Source organism: Procambarus clarkii, chromosome 59 (genome assembly GCF_040958095.1).
Source record: "Procambarus clarkii isolate CNS0578487 chromosome 59, FALCON_Pclarkii_2.0, whole genome shotgun sequence".
NCBI classification, from domain to species: Eukaryota; Metazoa; Arthropoda; class Malacostraca; order Decapoda; family Cambaridae; genus Procambarus; species Procambarus clarkii.
Window position 1 is genome coordinate 34,384,400 of NC_091208.1, and position 15,359 is coordinate 34,399,758.

A 15,359-nucleotide genomic window follows, 5' to 3' on the forward strand; every position below is an offset into this window, starting at 1 on the left:
GGGTGTTGGTACCTTCTTTGCAGGGGCTTGTTGCAGGGGGGAACAGTTTTCTTACCCCCTTCCCTGTATGAGTATGAATTGGGGTCGGCTACTCCCCAGGTTCTGTTCCGGGTTCCCTTGGGTTCCTCAGCTCCCTCTTTCCGGAGGTTTTCTGCCTCTCGTATCTACTCTGAAGGAGGTGCACCTTACCTTGAGGTGTTTTCGGGGCTTCGCGACCCCGCGGTCCAGTCCTCGATCAGGCCTCCTGGTTGCTGGACTGGTTAACCAGGCTGTTGGACGCAGCTGCTTGTAGCCTGACGTACGAGTCACAGTCTGGCTGATCAGGTATCCTTTGGAGGTGTTTATTAAGTTCTCTCTTGAACACTGTGAGGGATCGGCCAGTTATGCCCATTATATTCCTTATTATCTTCGTTACACACCAAAAATAATATGATGTTTAATGAAGATATGTTCTAGCTCATGCGTTACAGGAAAAGGAAAATATCAAAATGGAAACCATGTACAAAACACAGTCAAATCATAACATAGAACGAAAAGGCAATGTAAAGGATTTGGGTGTACTCATGTTGGAAGACGTTACCTTTAAAGAACACAATAAAGTAGCCGTCACAACTGCAAGAAAAATGACAGGTTGGATAACAAGAACCTTTCACACTAGAGACGCTATACCGATGATGATACTTTTCAAGACGCTAGTGCTCTCTAGAGTGGGGCTGTTATTGTGCTGCACAATGACAGCCCCTTTCAAAGCTGGAGAAATTGCTGACCTGGAGAGCATGTAGAGAGATTTTACTGCTAGAATCCACTCAGTAAAGCATCTAAACTATTGGAACCAACTAAAGAGCCTAAATCTGAATTCTTTTGAGCACAGGCTGGAGAGATATATAATAATTTACACGTGGAAAGGGGTTGGTAGAGGGGCTGGTCCCAAACCTGCACACAGAAATAACATCACAAAGAGACCAGAAGGCATGGCAAGATGTGCAGAATACCCCTGTTGAAGTGCAGAGGTGCAACAGGTACTCTGAGAAAGAACTATCAACATTAGAGGCCAGTGGGTCTGCTCGCCAGGTGTGTGGTTCTTTAACTGCTTGCCAGGTTCGAGTTCCTGGTGAGCTGGAGGTAGTCCCATCTGGTTCCGTCCCAGGTTCGGACCTGGCTGGGGTCTTGTGTGGAACTCTCAGACCTTTCCTTGTCTCTCTCTGGAGTCGTTGCTGCAGTCCTGCCTTCAGCTGTTTCTGGGGGGTCCAGGGTCACTTGGTGGTATCTCAAGCAGTTGTGCGGGAGTCTGAATTTCACCATGTGGATTTACCCGCTGGGTTGGGTCTGGCATTGACACTTGTTCTGGTTCCTTTGGGGTCCTCCCGTATGCCTCTCTCGTGGTTTGGCCTCCAGGGGCCTAGCATCTGTTGCTGTGTCGTCAGCTTCCTCTTTTGGTTTTTCATGGTTCAGTGCCTTGGCGCCTACCCGAGCCCTTGCTCAATGTGTTCACGGATGCCTTGTCTCTCGGTTGGGGTTTTGTGACCAGTGTTCACCAGGCCAGTCAAGGGAGATGGGGTTTATCCTTTTGTCGTGCTCACAGCATGTTGCAGGAGTTCGTGGCAGTTTGGCTGTCGCTTCAGAGGGTTCTTGTCACTTTGGGGTCGACGATCCGACTATTTGAACTGTTCTCCAGTAGTTCATTGCCTGAACCACCGAACATCTCTTCGGTTCTCTCAGGGGTTCTGACTCGTCTGCTGGATTCTCGGAGTATGGCTCTCCAGGCAGTTCATATCTGGGGAGTGTCCAACGTCCTGGCAGGCAGCCTGTCCAGGTTCATTACTCTGTCCACGGAATGGACGGTTGACACCGACCCCTTCAGTTGGGTAGAGTAGTCCTTTACCTACTTACCATTACGAGGTGAGAGTAGGTTTTAGGTGCTGGTCACTCGATGTACTAACCCGCAATGTTTTCTGAGGGTCCGCCTCTCTCAGCAGATCGGTCTGGTCAGGTACCTGGCTGGTTTGGTCTTCTCTTACACTCTTTGCATCTGGTCTTTCTGATGTGGGTCTATCACCATTTGTATGGTCATCAGGTGGCTTAGTTGATATTGTCCCACCTGCAAGGTTTGTCTCGGTGACAGTATGTAGTTTTCTGGCGTTCTTTCTGCCATTTTCTCTCTTCATAGATTGTCTTCTGTTTCTGATCGTGTTGTCTTTTCCTTTCTTTCTTCCTTTCTTGACTTTTTCAGGACTTGTCATTTAATTCCAAATACAAATGCGACGCTGGCAGAGCCACTCCTGCTTGCGTTCGGGGTGAATGTCACTTCGGCCCTGTTTCGTAAGCTTTATCGTGCTTAGTTTTACCTCCGGGCTACTCATACGGCACCTGAATCGTCCTCAGAGAGGGCGCTCACTTGTCTATCTTCACCTCTGTGGTGGCTTCTATGGTTCAAGATTTTTTTTCCAAGGCTCTCTTTCTGTTGGCATTGGCCTCTGAGGGTCGGGTTAGTGAGCTTCCTGCCCTCCTCTGATGCAGGACTTTCTGCTCTTTTGGTCCTGGTGGTAGGTTTGTTTGGTTGCAGCCGTCTCCTTTTTTTCTGTCTAAGAATGAGACAAGCTGCTTTCTGAAGGGGTCCTTGGGTTATTGATGCTTGGTTGGTCAGGCCAGGGGTGCATCATGTGTTGTGTCCGGTTGCGGCTCTTCATTGTTACTTGCACACCTTGGCTTCTGCTGCTGAGGATTCGCTTTGGGTTGATTCGGTATCACAAGTTCCCTGTTCCAGGGCTCGGGTCTTCCAGGTCCTCCGCAGGGTCATTAAAATCTAGCCAGCCTATCCTAGTCTATCCTCTTGCCCACAACGTTCGTGAGTTTGCTGCTTTGACTGCCGTCTTCGGCAATATGTCCTGGGCTGACATCTGGGCGTGAGGATTTTGGAGGTGGAAAAGGATCCTGGCCGCACCTTATCTCATCTACGTTCCTGATCCTAGTCGTCCATGTGTGGCTTTTTGTCGCAGGTTGCAGCCAGTTGAAGAGCGAGTACCATCTGCCTACCGGGTTAGTACTTATTTTCTTCTCTTTGGTGATGTAGGTCCAGGAAGCTGTAGGGGGCTTCCCACAGAAAACCAGCGTTGAATGTAATGAAACACCATTTTCGTTGTGAGCCCTGGAGGCTCCCGGCAACCCTCTCTCCAGTTGGCAGTTCCGTTTCATTTTTTGATGCTCAGCCTCAAAACTGGATGGTTTGGGTAGTCAGCGTTGAGGGGTCAGCGGTAATGTGTGGCGTTTCCTTGTTTGCTTGTTTCCTGAAGTTGTAGGGTGAGTTTTGCCTCCCAATTCGGTTTGCGGTCACATTTTCTTACCAAGTGGATTTGTTTTGTTATGCCTACCTTTCTGCGGGTGCCAACCCCGGTCAATAGCAGACATGGAATGGCCCCAAACCACTTGGGGTTTTTCGTATTTGCCTCTCTGAGGGGGCAAGGTTCTGGCTTGGGGTGCCTGGTAAGCTGAACTCCAATTGACTGATACCCCAGACTAATATGAAACATCATCCTGATAGCTCCAGGAAGCCTCTGGGGCTTACCCAAAAAAGGGCATTTCATTACATTTAACGCTGGCTTTTTTAGGGTCACTTTGTTCGTGTGATTGGGACGGTTGGAGACAAAGATGCCGAAAATGAAGTGATTCTTTTAGAACACGATTGTCCTTATACCAAGTTTTCTGAGTCAGTCCTGAACTGCCTTCCAAAGATGCCATGGGTAGTCACAGAAAAGGTTAGTTGCTTTTGTTTAATGTGTTAATTATTTTATTTTATTTTATTTTATATTGATATTTAGCTGAATTGAGCTAAAAAGAGAAGTAAAATTTTCACCTTTAGAAAACCTGTTCTTGTAATAACTATTTTTTTTCATGGATAATCCTGCGCAGGCCCTAAGCCTCTAGCTGGCCACTAAGTGTTGCTTGTTTCTGTTTTATTTAGGTGAAGTATGAGTATTTATGACTCGTATGGTTGTTTTAGTAAGATTTTGCCCCATGTGGTTAACACCAACAACTGCTCTGTTGAATCAAAGTTTAAATCTTAATGGGTTTGTAATGCTGCACTGTGTTAGATAATGTTCCAATGGTCTGTTGTGAATTTCTCCACAGTACTGACATTTCCTCTTATCTTCTGGAACCTGTAAACTTATTTCCCATGCACATGGGTATCCAAGTCTGATGCGATGTAAGTGTACATCTGTAGTTCTATTGCTCCATTTCATCAAAATAAGTGGTTCGTAGTTGGTTGAATTCTTGTACCTACCCACAGATCCTGATATTGCAACTGCTGTGTTGTGGTCATTACATCTTTTGTATTGCCTTATTTCTAATTACTTTCTTAATCTGTGATATACTCTGTGGTATGTAAATATCTACATTTCTTCTCTTAGTTGCCAGTCTTGCAGCTTTGTCTGCCATGTCATTTCCTATTATTTCCACGTGACTTGGCACCCAGTTGATAAGTACCTGACGGCTTGGACGTTTGAGTGTTTGCATTAATGATATGACATTTGTGATCAGATGAATGTTGTCACGTATGTGTTCTTGTTGCAAGTTTTTTGTGGCAGTTCTCTAATTTGTATGTATGTTGACATGTTGTTGGTGAAGAGCATGTTCCAAAGCCTTTTGAATGGCTAGCATCTCTGTTTGTAAAGTTGAACATCTGTTTGAGAGTCTCTATTTATTAACTATTTACAGAGTTTCCTGCCTTAACTTAGCTCCAGTTTCTTGTCCCAGCTGATCTACTGATCCAACTGTAAAGTATGTGAAGCTGTCAGATGCCAAGTTTGCTTCTGTGTGCATCTGTGCAATATTACGTAGCAGATGAGGATTAGTTTGATTTTTTTCCTTCAAGACCCATAATCTTAAAGTCTACTGGCAGAGATTCTGAAGGGGCTTGCATAACAAAGTCTGCATGGATTTTGTCGACACCGCTCTCAGTGACTGTATTGGTTATATCCGAATGAATTGATGGTGTTTATTGCACAATGGGTTCACCTGTTGCTATTGGAAGTTCTTCTGTCTCGAGTTAGTGCTTCAGTGGTTATATCTTTAACCACTGCACTGCGCCAAATGACAAATGCTGTTCGCTCATTACTGTGCCAACCTACACAGGTATTTTTTATTTTTTTGTACACGGTCAAAATGCGCTCACGATAGGTTGGGTACAAAATGGCCTCTTGGGACCTTCAGTGAGAGGCAGCCATCTTGGAAAAAATTCACAGAATGTCCTAGGGCTGCTGGCTGGGTTAGTACCGAGTGAGCAACCATGGGTGGTGTACGTGCCTCTGGCTCCCAAACTACTGTCCAACGCAGTGTTGAAAGATCGCTCTCTGTCGGTGAAATTCAGACCTTATTGCTTGAAGAACATAAGGGTCATGATATTGAAGGACCTAACAATAAGAACCTAACACAAAGGTCGGATGCAAGTGATACAACACCTATTAGGACAATACAGTGAGCGTATCCAGTTGTAGCTCTGAGCGCCACCCTTGCCCACCTATGCCTCCAATTATATAGATATACAATGGGGCCTCGACTTACGATGCTAATTCGTCCCCAGAGACGGATCGTAAGTCGAAATATCATAAGTTGAAGCAATTTTTCCCATAAGAAATAAAGGGAATTGAATTAATCCGTTCCCCACCCTCCAAAATATTAACATACAAATACATTTTATACTGAATACAATGTTTTTTCTAACTACAATACAGTACCAAAGTTTCTCTTACCTTCATGGAGGGCTCTTGATGGAATATGGAAGATGGTGATGGGGGAGGAGGAGAGTTGTTATTGTTTAGAAGGGGAATCCCCTTCCATTATCACATCAGGCAGTGATGTTTTCTCTGGGGTACTCTCCTACGTTTTGCCTGAATACCACTAGGACCTGGTTGTGGTTCAGTGCTTGTTTGTCTCACTACAAATTTGTCAAGAGACATTTGTTTTTCCATTCATTTTAACATTTGTCTGTAATGATACATCACTTTAGCACCCATAATGTCATTTTTCTTAGCTAGTATGGTGGATATCATTGACTGAGATTTGTTGTACTGCCTAGCCAGTTCACCTACCGGCACACCATCTTCATATTTACTAATGATCTCTTGTTTCTGCTCTATGGTCATTCTTACATGGGATCTCATATGTTGAGCCTTACCATTGAGCCGGTCGGCTGAGCGGAGAGCACGCGGGAGTTGTGATCCTGTGGTCCCGGGTTCGATCCCAGGCGCCGGCGAGAAACAATGGGCAGAGTTTCTTTTACCCTATGCCCCTGTTACCTAGCAGTAAAATAGGTACCTGGGTGTTAGTCAGCTGTCACGGGCTGCTTCCTGGGGGTGGAGGCCTGGTCGAGGACCGGGCCGCGGGGACACTAGAAAGCCCCGAAATCATCTCAAGATAACCTCAAGATAACCACTGACTTTCCTGGGACATATGGCGTATTATATAATAATTACTTTAATGTTCAAAATGTAAAAAATCACCACAAAAGCGGAATTTCTTATAGGTGCGATCATCACTAAATGGGTAGCTGTAGTAAACTGAGGCAGGTCGGACTGCGTGACCGGGAACCACGCGCTCGGCCGACCCGAACGTGTACCAACAAATATTGGATGTCGACGACACCATCAGATGTCGGGTCGCATTTTTCGATGAAATTTATATCGTAACTCGAAATTATCGTAAGTAGGGGCAATCGTATGTCAAGGTGCCACTGTACTTATATCTCCAATTTATATAGATGATACATAGATGAATTGTTTTCTGGGTTCAGTGATGATGCATCTGTCACAAGTAGCATAGATGAACAGTGTTAGCGGCTTCCATGGTGGTGTTTTCCATAGATATTTTCAAGAATAGCTGAATCTTCCAGAATGGCTGAATCTCTTACAGATTGACTGACACTCTCCGAAAATGACTGAATCTCTTTGTAAGTCAGGGACCTTACAAAGCAAGCTTTTCCTATAATCTTTTCAAGACTTCCTTGTGCTTTACAAGCTTGGCTATATACTACCTACAAGTACTAAAGCCAAGGGTGTACGTGAGTGCATTATTTGCAAGCACATAGAACGAAGAAACAGGAAGTGAAAATCTATCTGTATCTGGTGCAACGAGAGCGAAGTCGTGCTGTGTACCATGGACTACTTCATTGATTATTACTCACTTTAATTATTACTACTTGAAGTACTGAGTGTGTAAACAGTGTGTGAAACTGTACATATTGTAATTTTAGTGAATTTTTAACAAGTAATATTGCGAAAATAAGCATTTGCTGTCCCGTCTTGAGTACTGCTCAGTACTCACTTTCCCCTTCAGAGCAGGAGAGATGCTGAAATAGATGGAATGCAGAGAACATATACGGCATACATAGACGCAGTAAAGCTTCTAAATTATTGGGATCGTCTCAAAGCTCTCCAAATGTACTCGCTAGAAAGAAGACGAGAGAGATATCAAATAATATACACGTGGAAGATACTGGAGGGCCAAGTACCAAATCTACACAGTAAAATAACAACATACTGGAGTGAACGATATGGAAGAAATGTAGAATAGAACCAGTGAAGAGCAGGGGTGCCATAGGCACAATCAGAGAACACTGTATAAACATCAGAGGTCCACAGTTGTTCAACATCCCCCCAGCGAGCATTAGAAATATTGCCCGAACAACTGTGGACATCTTCAAGAGAAAATTAGATCATTTTCTCCAAGGAGTGCCGGACCAACCAGGCTGTGGTGGATATGTGGGCCTGCGGGCCGCTGCAAGCAACAGCTAGTTGACCAAACTCTCGCATGTCAAGCCTGGCCTCGGGCTGGGCTTGGGGAGTAGAACTACTCCCAGAACCCCATCAACCAGGTATCAACCAGGTATTTATTGTGGACACATTACTGACACATGTATCACAGTTCCATGGAACATTATGAACGTTCTATTGTATACATATTGTAAAGGACACAAATATGCATCATATGCAATAAAAAAACAAATAAAACCACATTGTTAAAAAACAAATAATAGAAAATATATTTGTGGCAACTCGCGGTGCTTGAATGGCCCGCGTGACTGCCTCTGGGAGCTTCACGCACGGGCAACCAGCCTGTGATGATGTCACAGCACACCTTGTCTACGTTCACACAGCCAAAGTAAGTGGAATTTGGTATTTATTTTTACATAGACATTTTCAGGGAAGGGAATTTATCATTTTACAAACAAAAATAAATTTTGGGGGAACATTTGATTTCATGCGAACAGGGGGAATGTCACAATAAACTTGACGCATCACAGTGGTTAAGTAAACTGATTCTAGGTCTAGTCAGTATCTTCTTCAGCATGCACGCAGCAATCCCTTCTACCCTTATTTCAATCGACATTTACTTGGTTTCTTGTCTTAAGTTCAGTATTTTAGTCCATCTGGGAGTCCCTGTTATAACTAGCATTGCATCATTTTTAATAACCTCAACGTTTGCCCACTGACCAGGAGAAAGTGTGAGTAAGGCAGGTGCTGCATAATCAACTAGGGAACGAGCAGCATGTATGTAAAACATTCTTAACACTTCGTGTCCCAGTCTTAGACAGGGCCCCTGTGATTGCTCTCATTATATTCAGTCATGATTTTGCTTTCTTCAGATATTGAATTTGCTTGTTGAATGTCATTTTAGAATCTATCCACACTCCGTGATATTGATATTGTGTTACCCACTGAAGGTTAATGTCTTGAATGCGTAGGTGCCTGTCTGGAGTGTTGCTACCTAGTCTCATTGCCTTAGACTTCTGTGCATGTATTTTTTAGCCCTAAAATGCTACATTCAGATGTTACTTTTATCTGACACCCTTTGTGCTTTATTTAGAAGTGAAAGGACCTGTAATGACAAATGCTATATCATCAGCATAGCTTAGCAATTTAACCCATTCTGCAAATGTCATAGTAACGAGTTTTTTTTTTTAGCTGAAGTTTTGATTATACTATAGGTATAAATAGATTATCAAACTGAGAGATATATTGGAAGTTAAACATACACTGTATCTTTTTGTAGGATGAGGCAGAGCGTGAAGATTTAAGACATTTAGATATTTGCTCTGTTGATCCTATTGGCTGCACAGACATTGATGATGCTCTGCACTGTCGAAGGCTTCCAAATGGTAATTTTGAGGTTAGTAACATTCACAGTTGTGTATTCAGTTTTATTTATTTGTATTGATACACAGATGGAATGAATGTGTACACACATCTGATACACACATTTAGATGTAATCTTCCTAAAAGAAATTATTTACTATAGAAATTTAGTAATATGTATAATTATTGTATATGTAAATATATATTTTTGTTCCAAGTACTTTTCTTTGCTGTATAAACTATCTGGCTGTTTATTGTTATCCCAGCTGAAGGTGAAGGAAAGACCCAATATATGTGTAAGTGTATTAAAAAAAAAAATTTCAGATGTAATCTTATTTTTCCTTCAAAACATTGTATACAGCACCTTGAGAAAAGATGTATGTTACATCTGAAAATTTGTTTTTGTAACCCATAAACTGCTCAGCATAAGGGGCCATAATTAAAAAAATATTCAAATTATGTAAAAATTACATAAAAATTATAAAAAATCTCCAACTTATTGGCTTCAGCATCGTGGAACTTTCATCAAAATATTTTCAGAAATTGATTTTAGACGAATATTAAAAAAAAAAAGTTTTGTTGATATGGAGAACAGCTCCTATTAACCCCTTAACTGTGCAGCCTCCAAATATAGCCCCCCCCCTTCCAGTGTGCAGGAAATAAAATCTCTGGAAAAAATTCTTTTCTGTTTTTAAAGTGTCAAAAACCCTTCCCTGAATAAGGGCATAGTAACAGAATGTCGAAATTGTAAATACTTAAGCTGCTATGGGGTCTGTAAGTTTGTGCGTGACGTCGTCATTCCCTGGTTGCCCATGGCATACGCCCCCGGGGCCGGTAGGGCGCTTGGGGCAGGTTGCGCGAGTTGCCGTGAATATATTTATGTTCATTTTAGTTCCAAATACATTTTATATGCTTTTACGTGCCAATCCTATGTACAGTATAATGAACACGTACACTATATTATGGCAGTAGAACATCCGTACTCTCCAAAGACACTGTGTTACGTGCATGACACATGTGTACACATATCCTGCACATATTTCCATTGTATTATGCTAATTTATGTATATATACAGTTTATTTACACACTATACACTATCACACACTACTGTATATACATTCGCCATGAACTCACTCAGAACTCTGCGAATGTCAGCTGCCACACCCTCACTCCTCCAACATCCAGTCTCTCCCTCACTCCTCCAACAACTTACTCGCCAACATTGCTCCTCCCACCATACTGTTATTGTTTGTATTACACTATTTACACATGTTATGTATACCTATCTACATGTTTTATTCACCAGAACTATGTAAGTAAGCCGGTATTGTGTCCAAACTTTACAGTGGCCACCATACACTGCATGAGAAATCACACAGCAGTCAGCAGACAATGCTATGATTACGTCACCTCCCTCACCAAAATAGCTCCTCCCAACATACTCCTGTTGCTGTTACTACACTATATACACACATTGTATATACCCATGTACAAATGTGTTCACCATAGCGAACCACTAAGCTCGTATGATGAGCAAAACAAGAGTGGCTGCCACACAGTGAGGCTACCTCAATTTTCTCCCTTGCTCCCTCACCACAATTACTCCTCCCACAATACTACGCACAGTGCTTATTATCACCACAATTCTGCTGTTATCACAATACTAGTCACAAAATCCTGTAAATACATAATTGACCACAAGTTTATTTTGTAAAGGAACCTAAGAAGTCACACTGCTCCTCTTACTTCTAATGCTGCTGGTGTCTACTCTATTTCCTGTTCGTCTTGTCCTCTCCAATTCTTTGGCGAAACTGGCCGTACACTGAATGACAGACTTAAAGAACACAAGATAAGTGTTAAATCTGCAGACACTAACAATGCTCTCTTTTGTCATGTGAGGGATTCCAATCATCCTATTGATTGGTCTTCCTCCAAAATAATCTTTCCTGCCTCTACTCTACATAGATGCCGTCTTGTTGAATCGGCTCTAATACACAATGTACCCAACATGAACTTGAGTCCTGGCTTTGTTGCTGTGGACTCTTCCCTTTCACAGTATATACTTAAATGCTCTAATCTTTCTAACAAACGTGACCTAACATAGCTTACCCTTCCATTTTTCTTTCTTTCTCTTTCCTTTTCTTTCTCTCTTCTCTCTTTTGTTCTTTATTTTCTTTACGTTCCCTTACTATCCTCTTCTTATTCCTATTACTATTTCCTTCTCATTCGGCCCTCTGCAGTTCCTACTCTATCTCCTCTACTACACGTTGCTCCTCACCTCTCTCTAGCCTATTTATTGCCTGCATCTACTTCCTCATCACAATCGACTTGAGAATGGTCCAGGACGGACTGAAACGTCGTTGACCCTTCACTTTCTAGTGTGTGGTCTGGTCAACTTACTTTAGCCACGTTATTGTGACTCATCGCCTGCAACCTAAGAAGTCGTTTGAAGATTCCTAGATGGACGAAATAATGCTGTGGTGCTGTGGCTAGCGCTGTGAACATTGTGAACCGCATTGAATCACTAATATTTGAACATTGTACACAGTCATTATCACACTCAGGCTCTTCTGTAATACTATCATGACTAAATAATACAAGTTATATATATATTTTGACATTATTAGGCGATTCTGTGGTCACAAGCTGAACAGCAGTGCTGTGAGTTCATGCTGCGTGCGCCGGCCTTGATGGCTCTCTCGCTACTGAGGCTCTCACACCTGGGAATGTGGACCACAAATTTTCTGTGGGGAGCCTCTACGGCTCCCTGGAGCTTATCGGGCTAATGTATGTTATATTAGACCGGGACATTAGCTAAGGAGATCAGACCTACCAGGGACCAGTGCCAGAACCTGGCCCCTTCAGAGAGGTTTCAGGGAGCAATGGCCCTGGAAAACCCCCTTGTAGTTGGGGTTTTCCCTATCTGTCATCGACCGGGGTTAGGCACCCAGAAAGGTAGGCATAACAAAACAAACCCCACATGGTAAAAAACTAAAACAAAAAACCGAACAGAGAGGTAGAAACTCCTTACAATCCTAAGGAAACAAGCAAACATTACACTTTACTGCCGCGCCGATCGTCCGCGCAGCCCTCCCCGCTCCGAGAGGGGGAGGGGGGAGCCCTGGACCTACCGCGCCGGCTGCCTAGCATCAGTTTGTAAGCTAATGTCAACCGGGATAGACTCTTCTCTGGCCTCAGTTTCCTAGGCTGTGTTTGCCTAGTGTGGCGTTCACTGCCGTGTTGTGTGTTGTGTGGTGGCCAGGTGTTCCTCATCAGTACTGGGGCTGCATGTGCTTAGGGGCTTCCTTTCCTAAGCGCCCTGTGAGTACTGCCCCTGTGTGACAGGGTTATCATCCCTGGGGCGTTCGGGAACCATTCCCGTAGAGGTTCTTGCTGCTCGGCATTTGCCTCGCCCTTGGGGCCAGCTGGGGCTTGGGGCCCTTGTTTGGCCCTGGGGTAGGGACTGGTATTGTGCTGGTTAGGGCGTCAAGATGTTGCGCGATCTGCCACCTAAGCAGTAACCGGTTCCTGTTGCCTCTGGAGACAGTGTACTTTTGTGGGGTTTTCTTTTGTTTTTATTTTCATTTGCCTTGTGGGGTCTGCCTAGTGTGGCTATAGTTCCACTCGTGTTCGGTGGCCCTCTGCTAAGCCCCATGATTGTACACGTCGCAGGGGTTTTCAGTGTTGTCCTCTACCTCCTTGTTATTTTTGGGTGTTTAACCAGTTAGCAACACCTTGCCTGGGCTTCCTGTAGTTGTTACCCCTACGGGCCCTGGAAACCCCTGTCGGGGCTCGGTGGACCATTGAATGTGTCTTCCGGGTCCCAACCCATCTTGTACTGGATTGTTGGTTGCTGTGCCCTTGTCTCCGAGTGACAGTCGCCACTTTTACCTCCATCATGCTGCCTGTTGGGTCACTGACACCTTGACCCGGAGTCTTGCGAGAGAGATTCTCTGCTTGTTCTCCAGTACTCTCCTGATGTTATTACTGTTCAGAGCACAGGCGGCATCCGTGTTGCAAGCTAGGTTACGTTGCTGCAACACTCTAGGTTGGTCTCCCACTCGGATGCCCCGAGGCCGCCCCATTTTGGTTAGGTGCTGTTCGCCCCTTTCCCTCCCTATTCCCGGCTCCGGTCCGTCTGTGGGTTTCGGGGTCGGGGCGGGGTTTAGTTGGGGCCGAGACTCAGGCGGTTTTCGGGGGCTGCCCCGTTCGGGTTGGGAACGGAGGTTTTCGAGCCTGTTCCTCCTGCCAAGGCTTCTGAGTCTTACCAGTGGCCCTTTCTTGCTGCCTTTCCCATAGACTCTTCCTTTTCTTCATGGGCGGAGGGCTTGGAGGACGGCTCTGCCCCGGGGCCTCTGTTACGGGTTCCCGGGGCAGTGGGGGATGCCTACTAGCAGTTCTGGGGCAGTTTGCCCCTGCCTGGGTTTTCTGCTTCTGGGCTGAGTTTTTTTCCCATCCAGTCTGCTTGCTTCCCACTTTTGCTGGCGTGTTTTCGTATCTTTTGCGTCCGTCACAGCCCTCTGTTCTAGTGGCCATTTTCTTCTGCCGGTTTTCTGGCGTAGCCACCAGAGCGGTGTTACAGTTTTTTTACATGCGCCTGGGTTTGCGAGCGAGTGTCTTGGGTGAGTTTTTCACCCTTTTCAGGGGTTTTATTCTCCTGTTGTCGTTTCTTTGCTTTTCTGGTGTTTTCTGCCCGTTTCCTGTTCCTCTGGGAACGTTTGAGTGTTGATTTTACACAGGGTTTTCCATTTTGTCTGTTTTGGGTTTGGGCTCAGTGTCCCTGTCTGTTATGCTTGCTCCCACACCTTGTCCCTCAGTTTTCGGTCTGTTTTGACTTTCCCTGGGGGTTCTGTCTGGGGCTGTGCTTTGCCTTTCTGTGGTGTATCTCCGCCGGCAAATGTGGTGGTTTGGGCTCCTCCGGTTCGATTCCGGGTTCCTTTGGGTTTTTTGGTTTCGTTCTGAAGGTTTTTTCCTCTTGAGCCCCCTTTGTGGGTTCAGGGGGCTTTGTTTCCTCGTATGTGTGACCCGGTTCTGCCTTCTGAGGTTCCGGGGTCTTCCTGGCTTGCAGACTGATCTTTTTGGGTCTTGGCACGTGTTGTGGTTGTGCTGGGACTTTGGAGTTTTGTCGAGGTGGGCCTTTTGATGCAGTTTTGTGCCTTCTTTGCCTGGCCGGTGTGGTGCTCTCTGCCCACTGGTCGGCGGCTTGTAATTTTCTTTTCACGTGTATATGTGTGTGTACACATGTACACTGTGTGTGCGCGCACATGTATAAGTGCATACGCACGTGTGTGGAACATACCTTGTGTGTATGTGTATATGTACAGTGGTACCTCGGAACACGAGTTTCCCTGTATGTGAGTTTTTCGAAATACGAGCAGGATTTTCTCGGAAAATGTATCTCGGAAGGCGAGGGTTACCTCGGAACACGAGTTTGTTGATACGTGTACAGGCCGACTAGCTCATGGTAGCACGGCGATCGCGCCTCAGTTTACCAGTGTCTCGCGCCCAGTGACTATTCCTGACAGGGGAGTCTTCACAAGGATTTACAGTTTTTTGTCGTTTTTTTGGCCATTTGAGCATAAAAGTTGTCATTATACATCTCGCCATGGGTCTCAAGAAAGCCATTGCTAAGGTTCAACCTAAGAAAATAGCTGTGAGTAGAGGCAGTAGATGATGTCCCTTCTTGATTAAGAAAATGTGTGAAGTATGGGAAGAACTGCAAAGTTTTGTTAAAAAAACTCACCCAGATAAAGCTGTAGCAGGCCGTTGCATTGACCTTTTAAATGACAATGTGATGTCTTACTACAGACAAGTGTTAAAATGTAGGGAAAAACAAGTGTCTTTAGACAGATTCTTAGTAAAACAAGCAAGTCCTATTGGTATACAGGCAAAATGTGCCAGAGTGTGCACACCAGAGAAGTCCTCACTGCCTGATGTTATAATGGAAGGGGACTCCTCTTCCAAACAGTAACACCTCTCCTCCTCACCATCTTCCATACTCCAACAGCAGTCATCAGCAAGGGTAAGTAATAACTTTAACATAGTTTTGTAGGTTTATTTAGATGAATTAGGTATAAAAATTTAGTTTGATGTGGGGTTTTTGGCGTAGTCAGGAACGGATTAATTCATTTCCCATTATTTCTTATGGGGAAATTAGCTTCGGAATACGAGTTTTCGGAATACGAGCTGTCTCCAGAAACGGATTAAACTCTTAAACCGAGGTACCCCTG

At 44.5% G+C, this 15,359-nt stretch overlaps 1 protein-coding gene across 1 annotated transcript in view; it reads left to right on the top strand.

Moving 5' to 3' along the window:
• LOC123768081 (exosome complex exonuclease RRP44-like protein Dis3) overlaps window positions 1-15,359 on the top strand; it is a 119,109-nt gene that overhangs the window by 48,746 nt on the left and 55,004 nt on the right. Inside the window, 2 exon segments of the mRNA XM_069307083.1 lie at window positions 3,606-3,752; window positions 9,046-9,162. Coding sequence (XP_069163184.1) covers window positions 3,606-3,752; window positions 9,046-9,162 — 264 coding nt within the window.